This window comes from Artemia sp. Qi Xiang Cuo, unplaced genomic scaffold (genome assembly GCF_049724085.1).
Source record: "Artemia sp. Qi Xiang Cuo unplaced genomic scaffold, ASM4972408v1 HiC_scaffold_2920, whole genome shotgun sequence".
Classification (NCBI taxonomy): Eukaryota; Metazoa; Arthropoda; class Branchiopoda; order Anostraca; family Artemiidae; genus Artemia; species Artemia sp. Qi Xiang Cuo.
In genome coordinates, this window is record NW_028300318.1 from 83,437 (window position 1) to 102,441 (window position 19,005).

Genomic DNA, 19,005 nt, shown 5'->3' on the forward strand with positions numbered 1-19,005 from the left:
GTAAAATTTTAAGGCATATCAATGGGGTTGTCTCTCTCTAAATTTAGGAAATGTATTTACAGATCTTTAAAACTTCTAAATTTAGATTGAGCTAATTTGCAAAGCAGAAAATACTTTTTTTGTATTTCATTAAAGTAGAAGATCTATTTTGCAAGGTTCTAATCTTATAACAAAGATCTTAATGGTCAGTGCTCTCTAGAAGGAGAAGGAGTGCAGGTAGGTACTTTAAAATACCTTTGTGGGACATACTTAGGTCTGTAGACCCATCCCTGATAGTTTCATTTTCCTAACCTAATTCATTTCCAAGATAGCAAAAAGTAGCTTGTCAAGAATTTAACCAAACTCAAAACTAGAGTATAACATTGTCTTGTCTAAATTCCAATAGGTTCCAATTTCTAAAACATTGAAATCAGAAGAGGGTTAACTTAGTAGCTTTGCAATACTTTCCCAGATTGTGTTTTTGGTCTGGGATTCATTACTGAAAGTTTCATTTTCCTAACCTAACCTACAATAGTTTGGGTAGGATTTTAATCAATATTATATTATTTTTCAAATTTAAGATACATTTTCCTCAAGTTATTTATGCCTTTTTAAATCAGAATTTTGCAAAGTTAAATTATTTGTCTCATTTTAGCTGAAGATCTATTTTTGAAAATTTTGTTTGTATATAAAGATAAACATAAAGTTTATCTAAGTTCATCAAAGCTGATTGCCCTTTTAAGGGGAAAGGGTATGTATATATACTTTAAAAGGCCCTCTCAGGACATATTTCATGCACATGACCCTTTCATTCATCCAACTCATCTATTTTCTAATATAGCAAAAAGCCTCTCATCTTCAACATTACTGACAAAAAAAAATTGTAATGAGAAATAAAAAATGACTTTCTTTGTCTTACTCTGTTGTTAAGAAGAGTCTTTTCATTATGTCTCAAGTGTAGCAAGATGCATAGCTTCACAAATATTGCTTAGGATTATATTCCACACATCTGTTGCAAAATTTTTATATATAAATGATGCTTGACTTGTATTAGGTAAATAAGGTATTTTTTTTAAGTGAAGGTAAGGAGTGACATCAAAATTGAAAACGAACCAAAACTATTGGGTATATGAGGGAGGTTTCTTTAACTTGTTTCTTTAATTTCTTATTGTTTTTCAAATCATGCCAGAAAATGCCCTCTCCCTTGTTGGAAAAATATGTACATTTCCTCCCCACAAAAACTTTTCCACAAGCAAAATCCTCCCCCCCCCCCTACAAAAAATGTATCTTTCCTAATAACAAATACAATATGTAAACAATGGGAAAATTGCATTGCTTAAAGCTCTTTTTCTAAGGGAAGTGGGGGGAGAGGAGGTCATGTCATCTCAAGAGACAATTAGCAGACTTTTCAACTATGTTGAATCAAATGCTTATTAGTGTCTGAACATTTTAAAATAGCTACGTGGACTGTAATGTAAATTAAAGGATTTGGCTCTGCCCAGAGACGGATTTACTAGATTGTAAATATTTGCCTTGTGTTTGAAAAATGAAAGAAAATGTAGCCAAAGAGAATTGAATTCAAACAAAGTGTTAAACTTTACAAGGTGTGAGTTCTAAAGTCAGTGAACCTGAGTGCCAATTTTACAAGCTGCACTGAGTTTTATGCAAATTATATCTGCCTCATTAAGAAGCTCATCTGTTCTGAGGCCAGCCAGTGAACAAGGCTATCTCAACACAACAAAGCTACTGACAATATGCCTGATATTACAAAAGCTCTCAAATTTTGGGATGAAAAGAAGATTTCTTTGTCTTGCTTCATAACATTAAAATTAGATGAAGTATCCATGGTTTGTGGTGAAGTTTTGACCATGTTGACTTGGCAGGTTAATGAACTTATAGCCAAGTTTGACAGCTTCATCTAGTCAGGGTGCCAGTCACCACTTACTCCTGCCTTCCCTGTTGATTCTTTAGCTCCTCCTGCATATGCAGTTTTACTGACTAAACCACCATAACAACTGATTGATCCCAGCTCATGCAAAGGTTATCTGACTAAATTATAGCTGCATGTCAAACTGGCTGATGGAAATCAATATTGACAAAAGCCATAAGCTAATAATAGGGAAACTTTTTATCCACTATGAATATAGACTAGGAGACTTACCAATCACATCATGCCAGGAGGAGCACGACTTGGGGGTTGTCATTGGCAGCAACCTTGACTGCCAGGCCCACTAAAACAGCTTTATTGTGAAAGCAAATTGTGTTGCAGGAGTTTTAAGGTGCAACTTCACTTTTGAAAGTGATAAGACCCTTTGCCTTCTCTACAAAACTTTAGTACAGCCAATCCTTGAATATGGTCATTGCACTACATATCCCTTTTACAACAAAGACATCAAAGCTCTCGAAAAAGTTCAAAGACGAATAACAAGTTCTGTCCAACTCTGAGAAACTTACTTTGCAAAGGTAGGCTCCACACGCTGAAACTTCCTTCACTAGCTTATCAACTGCACCAAGGAGACCTCATTGAGGTATACAAGCTTTGCTGTGGCGCCTACAAAAACATCCAGGCTACCAATGTTCTCAGCTTCAGCCACACAAACCTTCATGGTCACAACCTCAAGCTTCAAGAGGAGAGGTTCCAAAAAGACATTGGCCATTGGGCATTCAAGAACCAAGTAAAACAACACCGGAACAAGCTCCCCTTTGAAGTCATCAATGCCAACTCATTAACCTTGTTCATGCAGGAACTGGACAAATACTACGGTGAAAGTATCTACAATTTTTTTCAATTTAAAAGATTTTTGTAGTGGCCCTGTGGCCTATTTGTTTTGCATTATATTGATATTAAAGTGTGTATATAACCCCTGTATTACTGAGATGTCTTCTACAAGGGAAAATATATTTTGGAGAAAATGACCAAAGGTCTGAGCCAGGTTGTTGAATATAAAAATCTAGTTAGGCAGTGCTGGTGGGTTTTCTCCTCCACTCCAGCCCTGAGCATGGGAGTACTAAAGTGGCATGAATATAGGCAATTTAGCCAGTTAAGGAACATAACCACAAAAGACGTAATTTATTTAGGTTGTCTTAGTTGGATAGCAAAGGATGAAACTCAGTACCTCCCTGGTTCCCTCCTCACCAGCACTGGTGACACTAGACCAGTAGCACCATCACAGCTCCAATACTGTTGGCAACAGACTAGTAGCACTGCTATCACCTAGTATCAGTAATCTAAACATGTGTTTTTGAAGATATGGTCTAATATAGCCCATTTAAATTATGCAAATGCCCACAAAATTAAATACCATCTATTTTGGTTTAAAAATTTTGAGGGCTTAGCCATACGTAGAAAGACACATAATAAAAACTATAGTAGACTAATAGGGAGAGTCAAAAAGGGTTTTAGTTTATAGTTTAGTGTCTACATGGTTGAGGTTGAAACTAGAAAGCAATAGAAAAGGTGACTATTTGAGATCATCTTCAGAGTGAATACTATTGTGATAATTTAGTTAGATTTTGTTGTTAGTTTGAATAGGATGGTGCAGAAATCTTTGTGTAATCTATCAGGTTGGAGATTACATAATTGGTTGTGTAGGGAGGCATAAAACCTGTCTCTTAGAAGTAACCTGCTGGTATATGGTGGCTCTGAGGTTAGAAATAAGTTACTGAAGATTATGAACATTATTTTTGAAAAAGGGGAAGTACCTAGCGATTTAGGAAAACCTTAATTAAGCCACTTTATAAGAAGGGTAATAAAAATGATTGTGGTAATTATGGAGGTATTTGTCTGGTCTCTGTAGGTATCAGATTACTTAGTAGTATGATACTTTTCAGACTGAGAGATGCCGTAGACAAAGTTTTAAAAGGAGAGCGGTGTGGTTTTGGAAAAGGTAGAGAATGTGTTAACGAAATTTTCACTCTTAGGCTAATAATTGAGAAGTGCCTGAGTTTTCAAACACCTTTAGTCCTCAGTCTTATAGATTATGAGCCAGCAGTCGATTCTGTTGATAGAAGAGCTTTAGTAAAGGTTTTATCCTTGTATGGTATACCAGACAAATACATTAAAGTGATTAGTGCTATGTACGAAAATAACACTGCTGCGGTTAAGGTAGTCAATGAGGTTAGCAGCTGGTATTGTATTAAATCAGGAGTTAAGCAGGGTTGTGTTCTATCTCCCTTTATGTGGATCATTTTGATGGACTTTGTCTTAAGGAACACAGGAAAGGCAATGGGATAACATAGAATCAAATGGGGAAGAAAAACTTTCCTGGACTTGGATTATGCTGATGATTTAAGCATCCTAGATGAAAGTTTGAGCAAAATGAATGAAGTCTTAGAGGTTGTGCGAGTTCAGGGTGCTAGAATTGGTTTGAAAATTAATGTTAGGAAGACTAAGTCACTAAGTCTAGGAATAAGTGAAGATGAAAAAGTGACATTGGGTAATTAAAATATTGATCAGGTGGGCAGCTTCCCTTACCTTGGTAGTATTGTTAGTAAAGACGGTGGGAGCATTGAATATTTAAAAAATAGGATAGCCAAGGCTCAGGGTGTTTTTCCACAGTTAAAAAAAGTCTGGAAGAAATGGAAGATAAGTCTGCAAACCAAGATTAGAATATTAGAAGCTATAATGATGACAGTGTTGAAATACGGTTCTGAAGCATTGACGCTCCAAAAAATGGATTAAGATTTACTAGATGTTTTCTAGAGAAATTGCTTAAGGATTGTTCTTGGTTCCAGGCTGACTGACTGTACTTCAAACAATAGGCTATACGAAAAATGTGGTTTAATACCGCTTTCTAGGGCTATAATGAAAGAAAGGTTGAGGTGGCTAGGGCACGTTGTGCAGATGAAGGATGACAGATTGCCGAAGATTGTCCTTTTCGGCCAACCATCTAGGGCTAAATGGAAAGCAGGTCGTCCCTGTCTGGGTTGGGGGGACGTCATAAATAAAGATGTTAAGGAAATGAGAACTTTCTGGGAGGGTGTAAAGACGGAGGCTGTAAATAGAGTCGAGGGGAGGAGGAGCGTGCGTAGCTCTGTTGGTCTCGGTCGGCTGGGTACTTCGGTGAGTAGTTAGTAGTAGTTGTAGTAGCATAAGATTACAAATATTAGCAGTTTTGGCAAAAATCTGCTGGTTAAGGCTGAAGAATTGAGATCTTTGGCAAATTGGCAAGACGTTGAGCTTTTGCCCTGGACAGTTAATAGTTGTGTGTATTAAGGAAAAGATTATGATGTGTCTTAATAATTGAATGCATGCTTTTCTAACAGAAAATAGATGCACTAAAATTTTTTGAAAACTAGTCCATGTTCAGAGATTTGCTAAACAAATTATATAGGGATTCAATGCATCTTTGCTGATAATTCCAGAAATTCACAATATTAGGAAGAGTGGAGAATTATGTCTGACACACCTACAATAATTACATGTTCTAACTCTCTTAGAAGAAGTGAGGGACTCTGTTGGTCAAACATGGATAGTTACAGATTACTTGTACTTTCAACAAAACGTTCTTTTCCCTTGATACCAACAAAGGATAAATCCACCTAGATTCACATTTGTTGAAAACACTTTCAAAAAGACTAGAGAAAACATCACTGGTTGACAAAACGTTTGGATGTATGCCACAAAAGACTTGGATCTATGCACAAAATGACAAACACGGGAGGTAAATTTCTGTTGAGTTCACAGATGATAACATAAAAGCAGCTTCTCCAATACAAACAGAGAGAGGAGATCAAGTTAAACCTCAAAGTCAAAAGGAACTGTCTTTGGGAACAGAACGCCCAAATAAGGAGAGAGATTGGGAGTTAGAAAGGGTGCAATTGGGGAATAGCAGACCCAGCAATGAGCTTGGACACCATGATTATACAGACGCCAGCCTTAATGGGCAGCAAAATAGAGAATAATAGTAGATAAAAATACATTGAAACCAAGACAAACCTACCCATCAGATACTATGCAAAATTAGGGTAAACTGCTGGATAGATATAAACTGTGTGCTAGCCAAAGAAAGCTAAAATGCACTGGTTTGAAGAATGATATAATAGAAATTTATGAAAGCTATCAGCTTTTGGAGTTAGTTCTGTTACAGCTTTTGATCGAAGTAATAAGTTTTCTTACCCTTTTTGTTGTCTATAATTTATCATTCTCTCCTAGACTCTATACTTTCTGACAGGGGTGTAATTTGCTATGGGTCAGGGGACAACTGCCCCTCCTGGACCTTGCCCCGCTCCCAATTTGATTTGGGAAAATTGGCTCCAACTACCCCCTTCCAGGATTTTGGCAAAATTGCGCCACTGCTTTTAGAGGGTTTTAAGGAAGTTTGGAATAGGGAGTAACCCCTATATTATTGGGATATCTTATACAAGGGAAGATATATTTTGGAGAAGACAGCTCAAAAGTCTGAGCCAGCAGGTTGAATATGAGAGAGCTGTTCCATAGTACCAAAGAGTTATTTCCCCCAGTTCCAGGCCTGAGTGCAGGGGAACCATGTTTCATGACAATACAGATGATTTGACCACATATAGGGACATAGCCACAAATATGTTTTCATCTAAACCTTAGAGTATATTCCTAAAAGATCCTCCATCACTTCACCAGTATTTTAGGCTATGCATACTTAAAGTTGTCTCTTTTAGATACCATGATCAACTCTTAATGTTGGAAGAGAAATTTGCTCCAACTGACATTCGCATTCCTTTCAAATGGGGAGATGCATTTGACAAAGGATCCATTTTTGGAGGAAAATTATCCCTGAGTAAGTGTATTTTAATCTTTTTACATGCTATACCACAGATCCAACCAATAGAGGGGGGGAGGCAAAAAAAATTAAGTATGGGGAAAATTTTAAAATTTGGTTATTTACCATGTTTTTAGATATACTTTATACAAATGACATAGACTTGGGGGGGGGGGGCTTCCAAAAAGTTCAGAATACTTCCAAAAAGTTCAAAATAATTCAGAGAGTCCCAAAAGTCGTTGGAAAGAATGGCGATCTAAAACATCTCATTTTTCTTGTTTTCCACCTTTTCTTATTTAGACATTTTTTTAAAGAATGATTTGAATTAGAATAATTTTTTTTCACTTACTTATAGAGGTAGTTTTAGAGGAGGGACAGTCCGGGCACTTGCTCCAAGTGCAGAAATTTTAGGGGTGCAAAATTTCAAATAAATGATCTAACAGTTTTATAATCATTCTGTAATTTTTGAAATTTTGCTGACCACAAGCTTGTGTATACCAACGTCCAGCTTTGTCTCTAAGCCCAGCGATTGGAAAAAAAACTGTCACTGCAGATGTTGGGAAACTAAAGGAGCAAGATACTTGCCTGAAGCACAGTGTTCATATATCAAATTGCTTTGAACTCACACACTTAGCAGCAGTGGAGATGATTGGAAGTATTTTAAATTACAGGCTAGTGAAGCAGCATATCTTGTGCTTGGCAAGAGAAGTCACCCAAAGATACCATGGCTGACAAACAAAACACTGCAGGTTGTAGAGCAAAGACGGAGGGCAAGACTGTGGGGATACAGTCACTTATTAAAGGCTCAGTGGAGTGCAAAACAGGCTCATTGACTGGGACCGAACCCAGTTTGTTGAAAGGAAAGTAGATGAAGTCTAACTAGCAGCAAAACAAAGAAGGGTATGGGTAGGTTGTTCTATCATCTCTGAGATCTCACGAAAATAATGACTTTACATTGGGGCCTGTCCTATCTAGGGATGGGACACTTCTTTCTGATGAGGGTTCTTGTCTTGAGCAGTGCAGGAATAATTTCGGCTTGCTCCTCAACAATAGTAGCCCTTCTGTGCCTCTCATTGATAATCCCAGTAGTGCTAGCCATCCTAGTAGCCCTGAAGCAGATGTCCCCCTCCAGCCTATTCTGCTAAAATATGCAGGTCCGACAATGCTCCCTACTCTCCACACATTGTTTTCTGTAATGTGACAAACTGAGATAATTCCCTAAAGATTGGCAAAAGGGTGACATCATCCCCTTCTGGAAGAGGAGAGGCTATCTGTCCATGGAAACATTTTCTCAATTCTCCTCCCGGATCAATGTTGGAATATCATTTGTAAAATCCTGTGACCAGAGCAAGCCAGTTTTATGTCAGACCACTCATCTATTGAGCAGCTTTTCACAATTCAACAAATAGTGGAAAAGGCCACAGAGTTCTGCATATTTATCTTCCATCTTCTGCATATCTATCTTCTACATTTATCTTCTTTGTCATCTTCCGTGCTGCATTTGACTTGGTGAATCGACAAGCTCTATGGCGGAATCTAGAGTCAAAAGAGCTCCCTCAGAAATGCTGCAGATTTTTGAAGAGTCTGTGCCGCGGGAAAGAGAGGCGTGTTCAATTAAATGCCCGGTGCAGCTTATTCTTCAAGATCATGACAGTAGCATGTCAAGGATATGCAGGGGCCCCAGCACTCTTCTGCGTCGTCATCGATTACATTATGACAGAGACAACTTTCCATCTCAGCTTTGGGTTGAAGCTTAGAGATCAAGTAATCTCAGATGCTGATTTTGTTGATGATTTATCCATTATGACAGACTTGATTAGGCAGTTGCTGAATTTTCAATGCACTTGGCTGTTCTGTGATAATTTACAGAGCTGAGACGTCACACTTGTGATGTATCAGCACTGTGCACAGCATTATAGTTACATTATGGTTACACTGTGGGCAGCACTATAGTTGCATTTGTTGATAAAAGCAAAATTATGCATGACTACAGCGCCAATTATGTATGCTGTTCGTAAGTTTTTGCAGCCGTTCATAGTCGAGGTTTAAGACATCAGTTCTTGAAACTAAAAAAATGGATGCTTAGGACAGAAATTTTTCTGTCTATAACAGAAATTTGACAAAAGTTAAAGACGTAATATTAGTAGAGAAGAGTTGGAAACAACGTAGTGTTGGTGCATACATTTTAAACCAGTTTTCTTGTAATTCCGCTTCTACAATACAAGTGTGATGGTAAAATCAAAAGGAAAAACCCATGCTGTTAAAAAAACTTAGCTTTTTAATTGATAGATGTGGCTATGTTGTCGCTCTGGCATCAGTTAAAGTGACAGTATGTGTGGGCTTTTCATGGACTAAAACAGCGCCACTAGCTGTAAATTGTAACAAGCCACATCTTTGAATTATATTTTCTTAGTTTTGACTGAATTTGTAATCGTGAATTGCTCTATAATAACTACTAGTCTTTAAACGGTGTGTATTTTATTGGGGCTCATTTTTTTAAAAGTAAAATTTTAATTACATTTACAGGGTTATAACAGGGGAATAACCCCGTTGCGTTCCACATAATCCAGTCAAAATTTTGGGGTAGCCATTTCGTTCAACGTAGTTGAAGTTTCTAGAAATTAGGTCTTTAAGGATGACAAGTCTTTAAACAGTGTGGATTTTACTGGGGGCTCTTTTTTTTTTTTTTTTTTAAGTAAAGTTTTACTTACATTTACAGGGTTTCAGGGAGTGTTGACTTTCGTAGCCTTCGAATTAATACGAACTTACAAGTAAAGGGTAAACCTCCCATCTTTCATTAAATTACATCTTTCATTAAAATCTGTATTAAATTAATACAGAACAGATTATTGGACTTATTGATTGTGCTAATTTGATCATAAAATCGAAGATCTAATACTGTTTTTAGTGGCGAAATTGACCAAAGATACACAAGCATTCTTTATGGCCTTACGGCCTCCCGTGGCATTGATTCATTACATCAATGGTAAAAAAGCCTCAAATATGCCGTGCGGGGGGACACAATACATGTGCCAACTAAAGTAAATATTCTGTTAAAAAAATTAGACTTAGTAGTTACATTTTAGTTAAAAGGTAAATAGCGACGAAGACCTTGTCTTCGTCGAACTTGAAAGACATGTTGTAGCTCTTTTGGTCATTCAAAGTTTGTTCAGGGACTTGTCTTAAGTGATTAAAAAATTATCGTAAGCCACGTAAATACATACCCGTATTACAAAATTGGTGATTAGTTTCCACTAAAGGTGATAGATTTCTTAACTTAAAGAGGTGCGTGGGAAATATATAATCGTTGAGAACCACAGCCCTAGACAAGGGAGTGCGGGGGGAGGGCGTCTTCCTGAAATCCTGACTTCTTGAATCTCTTGGCACTTCTTGTTCAAATCATCAAATAGTTATTTTTAATATTGGCTCTCCCTCACTTCCCTGAAAAAAATCCTGTTTACATGCCTGCCTGTAGATATTGAAGACAAGTATTGCGGTATACGTTGAGGAAAAGAAAAAAATATTTTGGAGGGGATTTTCTATGATGCTGTATTCCCTCTTGGTATTGATCGGCTAATCTATGATCTTGGGAAATAGCCAGGAAAATTAAAAGAGCTGCTTTCAGTTTCTGATTTGTACTTTATTTCAGCGGTGACTTCATTAACATGGGAAAGATTTTGTATCCTTTTTAACATCGGGGCCTTGCAGAGTCAAATTGCCTCACTTCAAAATATCAATCAAGATGAAGGACTGAAAAAAGCCACCAAGTTGTTTCAGGTAACTTTATTGGTTTCTTCAAAGAGTATAAATAAGTTACAAGAGTGGGAACTGGTGCTAGTGTTGACAAACAAAAACTATCAACGCCATCTAGTGTTTGGCGAGGGCACCACATCCAGTGGTGCCCTATTAGAATCTAGATTTAGTTCTCTTTTCAGATACGATGTTTGCTGTTGTTGCAATTGCATCCCAGCCTCCCCCTCCCTCAATGGGGCCATATACAGACTAGGGTAAATACAAAAAGTTTGTTGATGTTTTTTTTCAGATTGTTCTTATTTGGCATTATGAACCAATTGTTGATGAGAAATATGCTCAAAAGATAATGACAAATCCATAAAATAGGCAGGATGTTTTTTATATCTGCCCCTATTAGAGGAGAGGGCTGGGATAATTGGGTAAATTTAGACATAATTCAATGACTGACACAGGGACAAGGTGACACTGCTCCGTGTGTTTTTCCTATTCTTTCTAAATTTAATAATTATTTGACTTGTGAATGCACTCCACCCGCCTGATCCAGGCCGTACCCAGAGGGGGGGGGTAGGGGGGCTTGAACCCCCTCTCAAAATGTTTTTTCGACTCGTAGAAACGTAACAAAAATAGATATAAACAAATTTTGTATGCTCTTTTGAGGTTTTTTCATGTAACCCCCCCCCCCCCGAAAAAAATCTTTGAGTAAAACCCCCTCCGAAAAAAAAAATCGTGCGGACGTCACCTACGGACGATTGGCCAGCCAAAAGCCTAAGCGTGAGAGTTGTTTAGTCTCAATCCCGCGCGTGAGCCTACCGCCCCGGCTTATTCCTGACAACAATGCTCCTACCAATGATTTCGGGTCTGATTGTCCTCCAGTAGTATCGCCGCAGGTTCTCTCTTGTAAACGCCAACTTCCAAACTTCCTTCTGAGCAACGTCCGCTCACTAACAAATAAAGTAGATGAGTTAGATGTCATTCTACATGAGAATAACATCCATATCGCTGCAATTACTGAAACATGGCAGCTCAACGAAACAAGTGGAAGGATGGCTGGTTACAAGGTTTTCTTGAAGACTAGAAAAGACAGGATTGGCAGAGGTGTTGCCCTGTATGTATGCAATGATATCCCCTGTAAATATTTAGATAACTTCAATGACCCTAACCATGAAGCGATCTGGGCATTATGCAAGCCAAAACATTTACCACGAGATGTCTCTTGCATCATTATCGGAAGTATCTACTATCCTGAAAGCGCCAAGAACAGACGGCTGTTGGTATCCTACCTTCAGTCTACGTTAGACACATTACGTCAGCGGTATATCCGCCCGGGCTTCATAATAGCTGGTGACTTCAACCAAAAAAAGAAACAATGGCTGGCTAATACGCTGGGTATGTCACAAGTGGTCAAGATACCCACCCATGTGACCGGGAGCACCCTTGACCTTATTCTTACAAACCTTGCTCCATATTACAAAGACGTGTCTTCGAACGGGCCATTGTGCAAATCGGACCATCACACTCTGCTGATGAAGGCAAAAAGTGAAATCAGGAAGCTTAAGAAAATAAAAGTACTTCGGAGACCTATCACGAAGTCTGCTATTAATACGTACGGAATGTGGGTCGGTACTCACTGCTTCAGCGAAGTATACAACGAAAGCGATGTCAACAGGAAAGCAGAAATATTTTAGTCCCTACTCTATGACAAATACTTAGAAGTTTTCCCGGAAAATCAATTTGTCGTGAGCGAATCTGACAAGCCCTGGATCACTCCAAAAATAAAACAGCTGATTCGCGAAAAAACCACTGTAAGGCAGTCAAGTGGTGACGCAACGTCGTTACGATTATTAAGAAACAAAATCGTTAGCCTTTGTCGCGAGGCAAGAAAGTCCTTCGGAAAATCCCTTTCGGAACCTGAAATAAAAAAGGATCCCCGTAAATGGTACAATCTAGTAAGGCAGATTGCTGGAAAAACAGTATCATCCAGTATCCGTATTCTGAACGATGATGGGTCACTCGTGAGTGCAAATGACGTCAACAATTACTTTACTGACATTTGTACATCTTTTCCTGCCCCAACTAACACTGAAATAGAGAATCTACTGTCAATATGCCCTGACGAAGGTGAAATTGAAATAGTTGAGCATCAAGTTTTCAAAGAGCTGAACAAGTTGAATCCATCCAGTAGCTCTTTTCCTGAAGAGCTGCCTATAAGGTTAATACGAGAATTCTCTCTTTTCCTGGCCAAGCCACTTCGACACATCATCAGAGAATGTTTCGATCAGTCAACTTTCCCGTCGTGCTGGAAACGCGCATTTGTGCGTGTTATACCGAAGACTAAAACACCCAAATCTTGCAACGAGTTACGACCGATATCAATCACAACTACCTTTGCAAAAGTCACCGAGTCTTTCATCCTGCGTGAATTGCTCAAGCAAATGCGGGAAAACATAGACCGTTACCAGTATGGCGGCCTCAAAGGTTGCAATACCTCGATATACCTCGTGCGCCTAGTTGACATTATCTTTAAGTGGCTTGACAAGGGCAGTACCTTCATTGACCTAGCTCTCGCCGATTTCAGGAAGGCATTTGACCTGATTTGTCATCTTACGGCAGCAAAAAATATGCGAGCAATGGGCGCACAGAAGCGGTCTCTTGCATTAGTGATGAGCTTCCTTCAGGACAGAACGCAGTGTGTATTTCCATTGTTTGAAGGTGACTTGATCTCATACTGGTCTAAACTTACCTGTGGAGCCCCTCAGGGTACAAGACTTGCTGGTTTCATATTTATCTCCCTCATCAACTTCCTCCTTTAGAATTTCGAAGAGCGACTCAAATTCGTCGACGATTTATCATTTGTCCTCAAATACCTCGTGAGAGAAGGTGTAATCGAACGTCAGTTCAGCGAGACCCTTCTGGCATCCTTCTCTGAGGACTGTGACGGTGACAAGCTAACACTGAATGCAGATAAATCAATGATCCTCAGGTTTTTCCCCTTAAAACGTGATCTGGAATTCTCACAAGTCCCTTTCTCTGTTGTTCCACCAGCGAAAGTCCTCGGAGTCACATTATCGATGGACTGCACATTCACCGACCACGTGGAGAAGGTTATTAAGGCTGGCAATGCATCACTTCAGACCCTAGTCCTGATACGCAGGTTTGGCTGCGACACTCAAAGCCTAAAAAATGCCTATATTACATATGTGAGACCTCTACTTGAATACGCCGTCGCTGTCTGGGGACCTTTTGTCCAGAGCACCCACTAACTTTGCGATGACCTTGAATCTTTGCAGAAACGAGCTGTTAACATAATCGTTGGTAACAGAAGTGACGGCTACAACAAACTCTTGCAAGAACTGAACCTTGAATCTCTCAGCGACAGACGATTATCACTGATCATGTCCCTCGGCAAGTCACTGCTATCTTCGCCCCATCACAGACTGATCCTCCCACCTGATGCTCCTGTTAACCAAAGAATCAGATCCCAGTCGAAGCTACAACCCCCGGTCTGCAGGACCAACCGCTACAAAAATACGTTTGTCCCCTTTTTTGTAGAAGCATATAACAAGACTTACTGTTATTTGTATTCACGTGTTAGTGTTCTTATAGTGTTATTATAGTGTTATTTGATTTTTTTTTATTGTTGTAAAGACGACATAAATTAGCCATGGCTACGCTGTTCGATTTTAATAAACCTATGTCTATGTCTATGTCTACAGTCTAATAATAATAGAAAACCGTAAAGGGCAAAATCCTTACGTTATAATCTGCTTATTTTCATTGTTTTTCGCATTCATAAATTGTTTTAAAATAATATTTGATATTCAACAGATCTGAAATTCTTTTACTATCCGATATAGGTGTAATTGTTTTGACGGGCCAAGGAACCTTTTCAGAAAGAAAATACAGTGTCGACAAATGCAAAACATCAGAAATATATTAATTAGGTGTATAGGATAATATTTCTTTTTCAAAAGCAATCACAAGCTCTAATAGAGCCGACATCGAAGTGAGGTTATCAGGGGGGTGGGGGTGCATTGTATTTGCGAATAAAATAATAATTATATTTACAAAGAGCATAAAAAAGGCATTAAGTAGTGTGTTCACCTTGTCCCTTCATCATGTATATATTTACTAAGAAAAGGTCAAATTAAAAAAAGGCTAGTAGAAAAAAAAAGATTCGCCATCCTTTAAATTATCCATTATTTTCAGTTCCATATGGTCTAGTGGCTAGGATAGCTGGCTTTCTCCCAGCAGGCCCGGGTTCATGGGAAATTTTATTTTCGATTTATATTTAAAAATTAATGTGAACGAGATCTTGTAATATTAGAAAAGACAGCTCTGTTCTGAAACACCCTTTACAAATCACCTAAGGATATGGAATGTATTGTTGCTCATTATTTTAATAATGATTAATTTTTTTTGTTTATTAATTTAAACTAGAAACCCCAGTGCTCCTATTCTTCGGAACAGAAACAGCTTAAAACAAATACCACTTAAAAACACACAGAAAACTTTATTTAATGTTGTTCAGTATTCTTAACTTTATAAAGTAGCTTTAGTGTAAGAAAATGCATAGGGGAAAAATATGCTCTGTTTTCCTTCTTTCTTTTTTTTTTTAACTAGCATTGCTACTCAAAGCCCGTCGCAGCACCAAAATGTCTAAAGCCATCACAGTTGAGCACACTCATCCTCCATCCCCAATCTGTTCAGAGCTTCGATCTGCTCCTCCCCATGAAGGTTTTTTTCCTTTAAATATATGTTTATGAACTATTCCCAAGCTGTGCGAGAATGTTCCCCTGTTCATTTGGCTGATTTATTGCCGAAAATGGTGATGGGTTACATCCATGCTTTGAATGTAGTTGTACAAACAAATCGTCAAGGTTCGACGATTCTTGCCTTGATCTGGAGTTAGGTTATCATCTGTGATGTTGGGTGATGGAATGTCATTGGTGATGCTGGAATATCGTCATTGTACTAATTACAGTAGGATTCGCACAGGTGAGAATCTGTAAATGATAACCAGTTTCTCACCTGTGTGCACCCTTCTGTGGTGGTTTGGATTGACAACATTATTTTGTTTCCCATTTTGGCTTCTATTTGTAATGTAACCCGGAAAATAAAGCAGCCTCTCTCGAGAGGTACAGATCACGTTTGCACAAAATATCTCCTACTTGAAACCCCTTTACTTCTTTCCCACGTTTCTCTACTTTTCCAACTGGTGATGACAAAAGGTATAGTTCTTCCTTCGTTTTCAACTGGCCGTCTTACTCCTGTCCCTAAGAAGAACAAAGCCTTAAATGAATGTTCATCATACCAGCCAATAACGGTAATTGAAACTTTTGGTAGCATTTTTGAGAAGTTGATAATGCCTGAATTGATTAATAAATGTTGTATGCCCCCATACCAATTTGGGTTCCAGAATAGAATAGGATCCGCCCATGCACTGACGGTACTGTCATCAGCATTGATTGATGCTAATAAATCGGGAGCGCCACTTGTTCTAGGGAGCCATGATGCCAGTCGTGCTTTTTTGTTCGATAATTCACGCGCATATCCTAATTGAAATTTGCAAACTCAGGGTCAGCACTTGTGTTAGTCGTACTTTGTATGATATGCGGTGCTATGGAGTCGGAGTAGTGGAGATGGAGTCGAATTTTTAATAAATTCTTGCTTATTGGAGTCGGAGTCGGTTAATACTTGTAAACGACTAATAGTATACTCGTCTAATCGTCATAGTTAATTTGTCTGGCGGAATGATTACAGTGATTGTTATTCCTGTTCACCGTAGTGTAAGGGAAGGCGTCCTTGCATCCCCAATTGCGTTTAATAACTGTATCCTGGACGCACAGTCCTAGGCGCTTTCCTTTTGTATTTTAGGAGGGGTAGATCTATGTCGGATCGCTTATGCGAATGATGTCTCCAACCTCAGCCAAACGGTACTGACGTCTGAAAAAAAAATTGTTTTGAGTCTAGAATATCCAAAAATAAATCCTAAGTTAAACGCTGAAAAGTCAGAAGTCGTACTATTTAACTGGGGCCCAGTTCTCGAAGGATTTAAAGCTTATCTTACTTTTAAACCGGGAGGAATATCTTGGCCTCCCAATCGGTGACTCTTTAAGCAACTAGAAAGTTCCTCATCCGTCATTTCCAGCGCTGGATGTCCAGTGCCTACGGTAGCATAGTATCTAATAAACTTAGTGTTAATCGCCGGCTACTAGCTAAATTGTATAACGAATATGCGCTTCCAAATATTGTGTACCTTGCGCCTTTTTGGCGTACCTTCTCGGCATTGGATACAAATCCACTCCTGCAAATTTACTACCGGTATTCTAAGTATGTCTTCGACCTCCCACCTTGGGCAAGTAATCCTTGGGACAATAGCAGAACCGGTATTATAGACCCTAATGCTGCCATCGGTTGATGCATTGAAGGTTGAAGCCTATAATAAACGAATCAATGACCACCCATGGTGTTCTCGTTTAAAACAGTAAATTTATCACGTGTTTTTTGTTGTGTAATTATTGTGCTTGTTACTTGTTTTGCCTTTTGTAATTATTGTGCTTGTGTGCTTATGTTATGAATTTTGATTTTCTTTATTTGTCTTTTTCAGCCTTTATTTTTTCTTCTTTTATGCTCCGTTTGCTGTTGTGTTTACAACGGTTCATAAGTAAATTCAATGCCAGCAGAAATTTAATTTTGTCAAAGAACATGGAAACTATTCCTATTTCATAACTTTTTGAACTGCCAAAAAAAGTAAAAAAAAAATCAGCCTCTGTCGCTGCATCCAGCTTCATTACTAATAATGCTACGTAGGTAAGCGGTGCTACCCCCCTCCCTGTGTTGATCTTGTCGCTACTAGCATAGCCGCTTCATCCTCATTTATTCTAGATTTATGAGACTGTCTTATTATTTTTATTTTCATACCTTATCTTGCACCCGGAACCCTCAAAACATCTAATAAAGTTTTAGTTAATTCGCTTACAATTTATCATGGACATATTCTTTTTCGAGGATATTTTATATACTTCTATGGGCAAAAAAATCCATGAAAACAGCCATGAATTTTTCAAGGGAACTTAACAAGGGAAAACAATCCTGACAGTATAACCGCCTCTAAGTTGTTAATCAAGCTTGAATATTTGGTTAAAGAGTCCTACCTTTCCTAAAACTACACCGTTCTTCTCTTAAATTTTTATCTACATCATTTATTAATCCAATAAGCATCATCATGCTAAGTAATTTCCTACCTACAGAAATCCAGCTGAAATCACTGTAATTATTGCACGTACTCCAACCTTTCTTATAAAGGAATTTAATTAAGGTTTTCTAAAAGCAGTGGATGCTTTCCTTTTATCTGAGATGATATGTTACTCCTGTATTCAACGCACTCTTTTATATACTGCTAGTTTGGTTAATGCTAATGAAATAAAATAAAATGAATATATATAATATTCATTTGGATGAATATATAATAGTTTAGAAACAAATTTGGGCTATATATTTGCACAATAGTGGGGGGAGGAAGGTGGGGGTAAGGCATAGTATATATTATTACGTAACTTAACCTAACCTAGGTACCCCCCCCTCCTCCCTACACCCCAAAAAACAACAGTTTAAATATCGTATACGTAATGAAAACCACGCTATACATTGTATTACCCTATAGCAGTATCTTAAATTAATTCGTCAAAACCAGTTTCTTTCGTGACTGGTTTCCATTGCAGTATATAAAAGAGTGCGTTTAATACAGGAGTACCGATGATATTTATAATTTATATCTAATAAAACGTTTGAATTTATTTTCTGGTCGAATTTTAGCTAAAGTTGTGTACTCCTTTTCAAGTTTTATTAGGATATTTAGCTCGAAAGTCTTTTCAATCAATTTGAAAACCGAGTCGTTCTTTCTATCGTTTGTAATTCTTTTTTTTTTTAATAACATAGTGTCTCGTATGAAGCTATAAAACCTAAAGAAAAAAAGGTTCAATTTCTGGTTTAACTGATGCACTGAAAAGATATTCTCGAGACTACTTTTTAAAGAAGTTAAGTGAACAGTTAAAAAGAAATTACAAAAATGGACGAATGACATAAAAAATAATTTTTACTGAGATCATAACATCTCTTGATTTCAAGGATTTCGGTCGAGAGTTTTAGGATATTAATAAAAAAAACAACTTTTCGATAAAGAAGTTTTTGAAAGAAAAGCAAAGGCCATAGTAAACTTAAGATCAGGAGAGACAAAAATCTAATGTTTTGTCAGGGCATGGGAACGGATTAGCATTTTGAGGACTCGCGCCACCTGAGTTTTTCACACTTATGGTACCGTTTTCCCCCTCGCTTTATTTCATCGTGGCTTTTTTAGGAGGTGGGGGCTTTGGGGAAAACCATCGTCTCTCCTAACTTTTTTACACCTACTACCCCTTCCCCTTACTCTATTTCAGGGGCTTTTTGGAGGGTTTCCACACATACGAAAACCTTTCCCCCCATTGCTCGACTTGCAAATCCTTAGCGTTATCATTCAACGGCAAATCCATAACATTGG

At 38.1% G+C, this 19,005-nt stretch overlaps 1 protein-coding gene across 1 annotated transcript in view; it reads left to right on the forward strand.

Moving 5' to 3' along the window:
- The window catches only part of LOC148938774 (apoptosis-linked gene 2-interacting protein X 1-like), a 59,008-nt gene that overhangs the window by 6,508 nt on the left and 33,495 nt on the right, over positions 1-19,005 (forward strand). The window contains exons 2-3 of the mRNA XM_089107546.1: positions 6,616-6,734; positions 10,366-10,493. Of these exons, the coding sequence (XP_088963672.1) occupies positions 6,616-6,734; positions 10,366-10,493 (247 nt within the window). The remainder of the gene's footprint in view (positions 1-6,615; positions 6,735-10,365; positions 10,494-19,005) is intronic.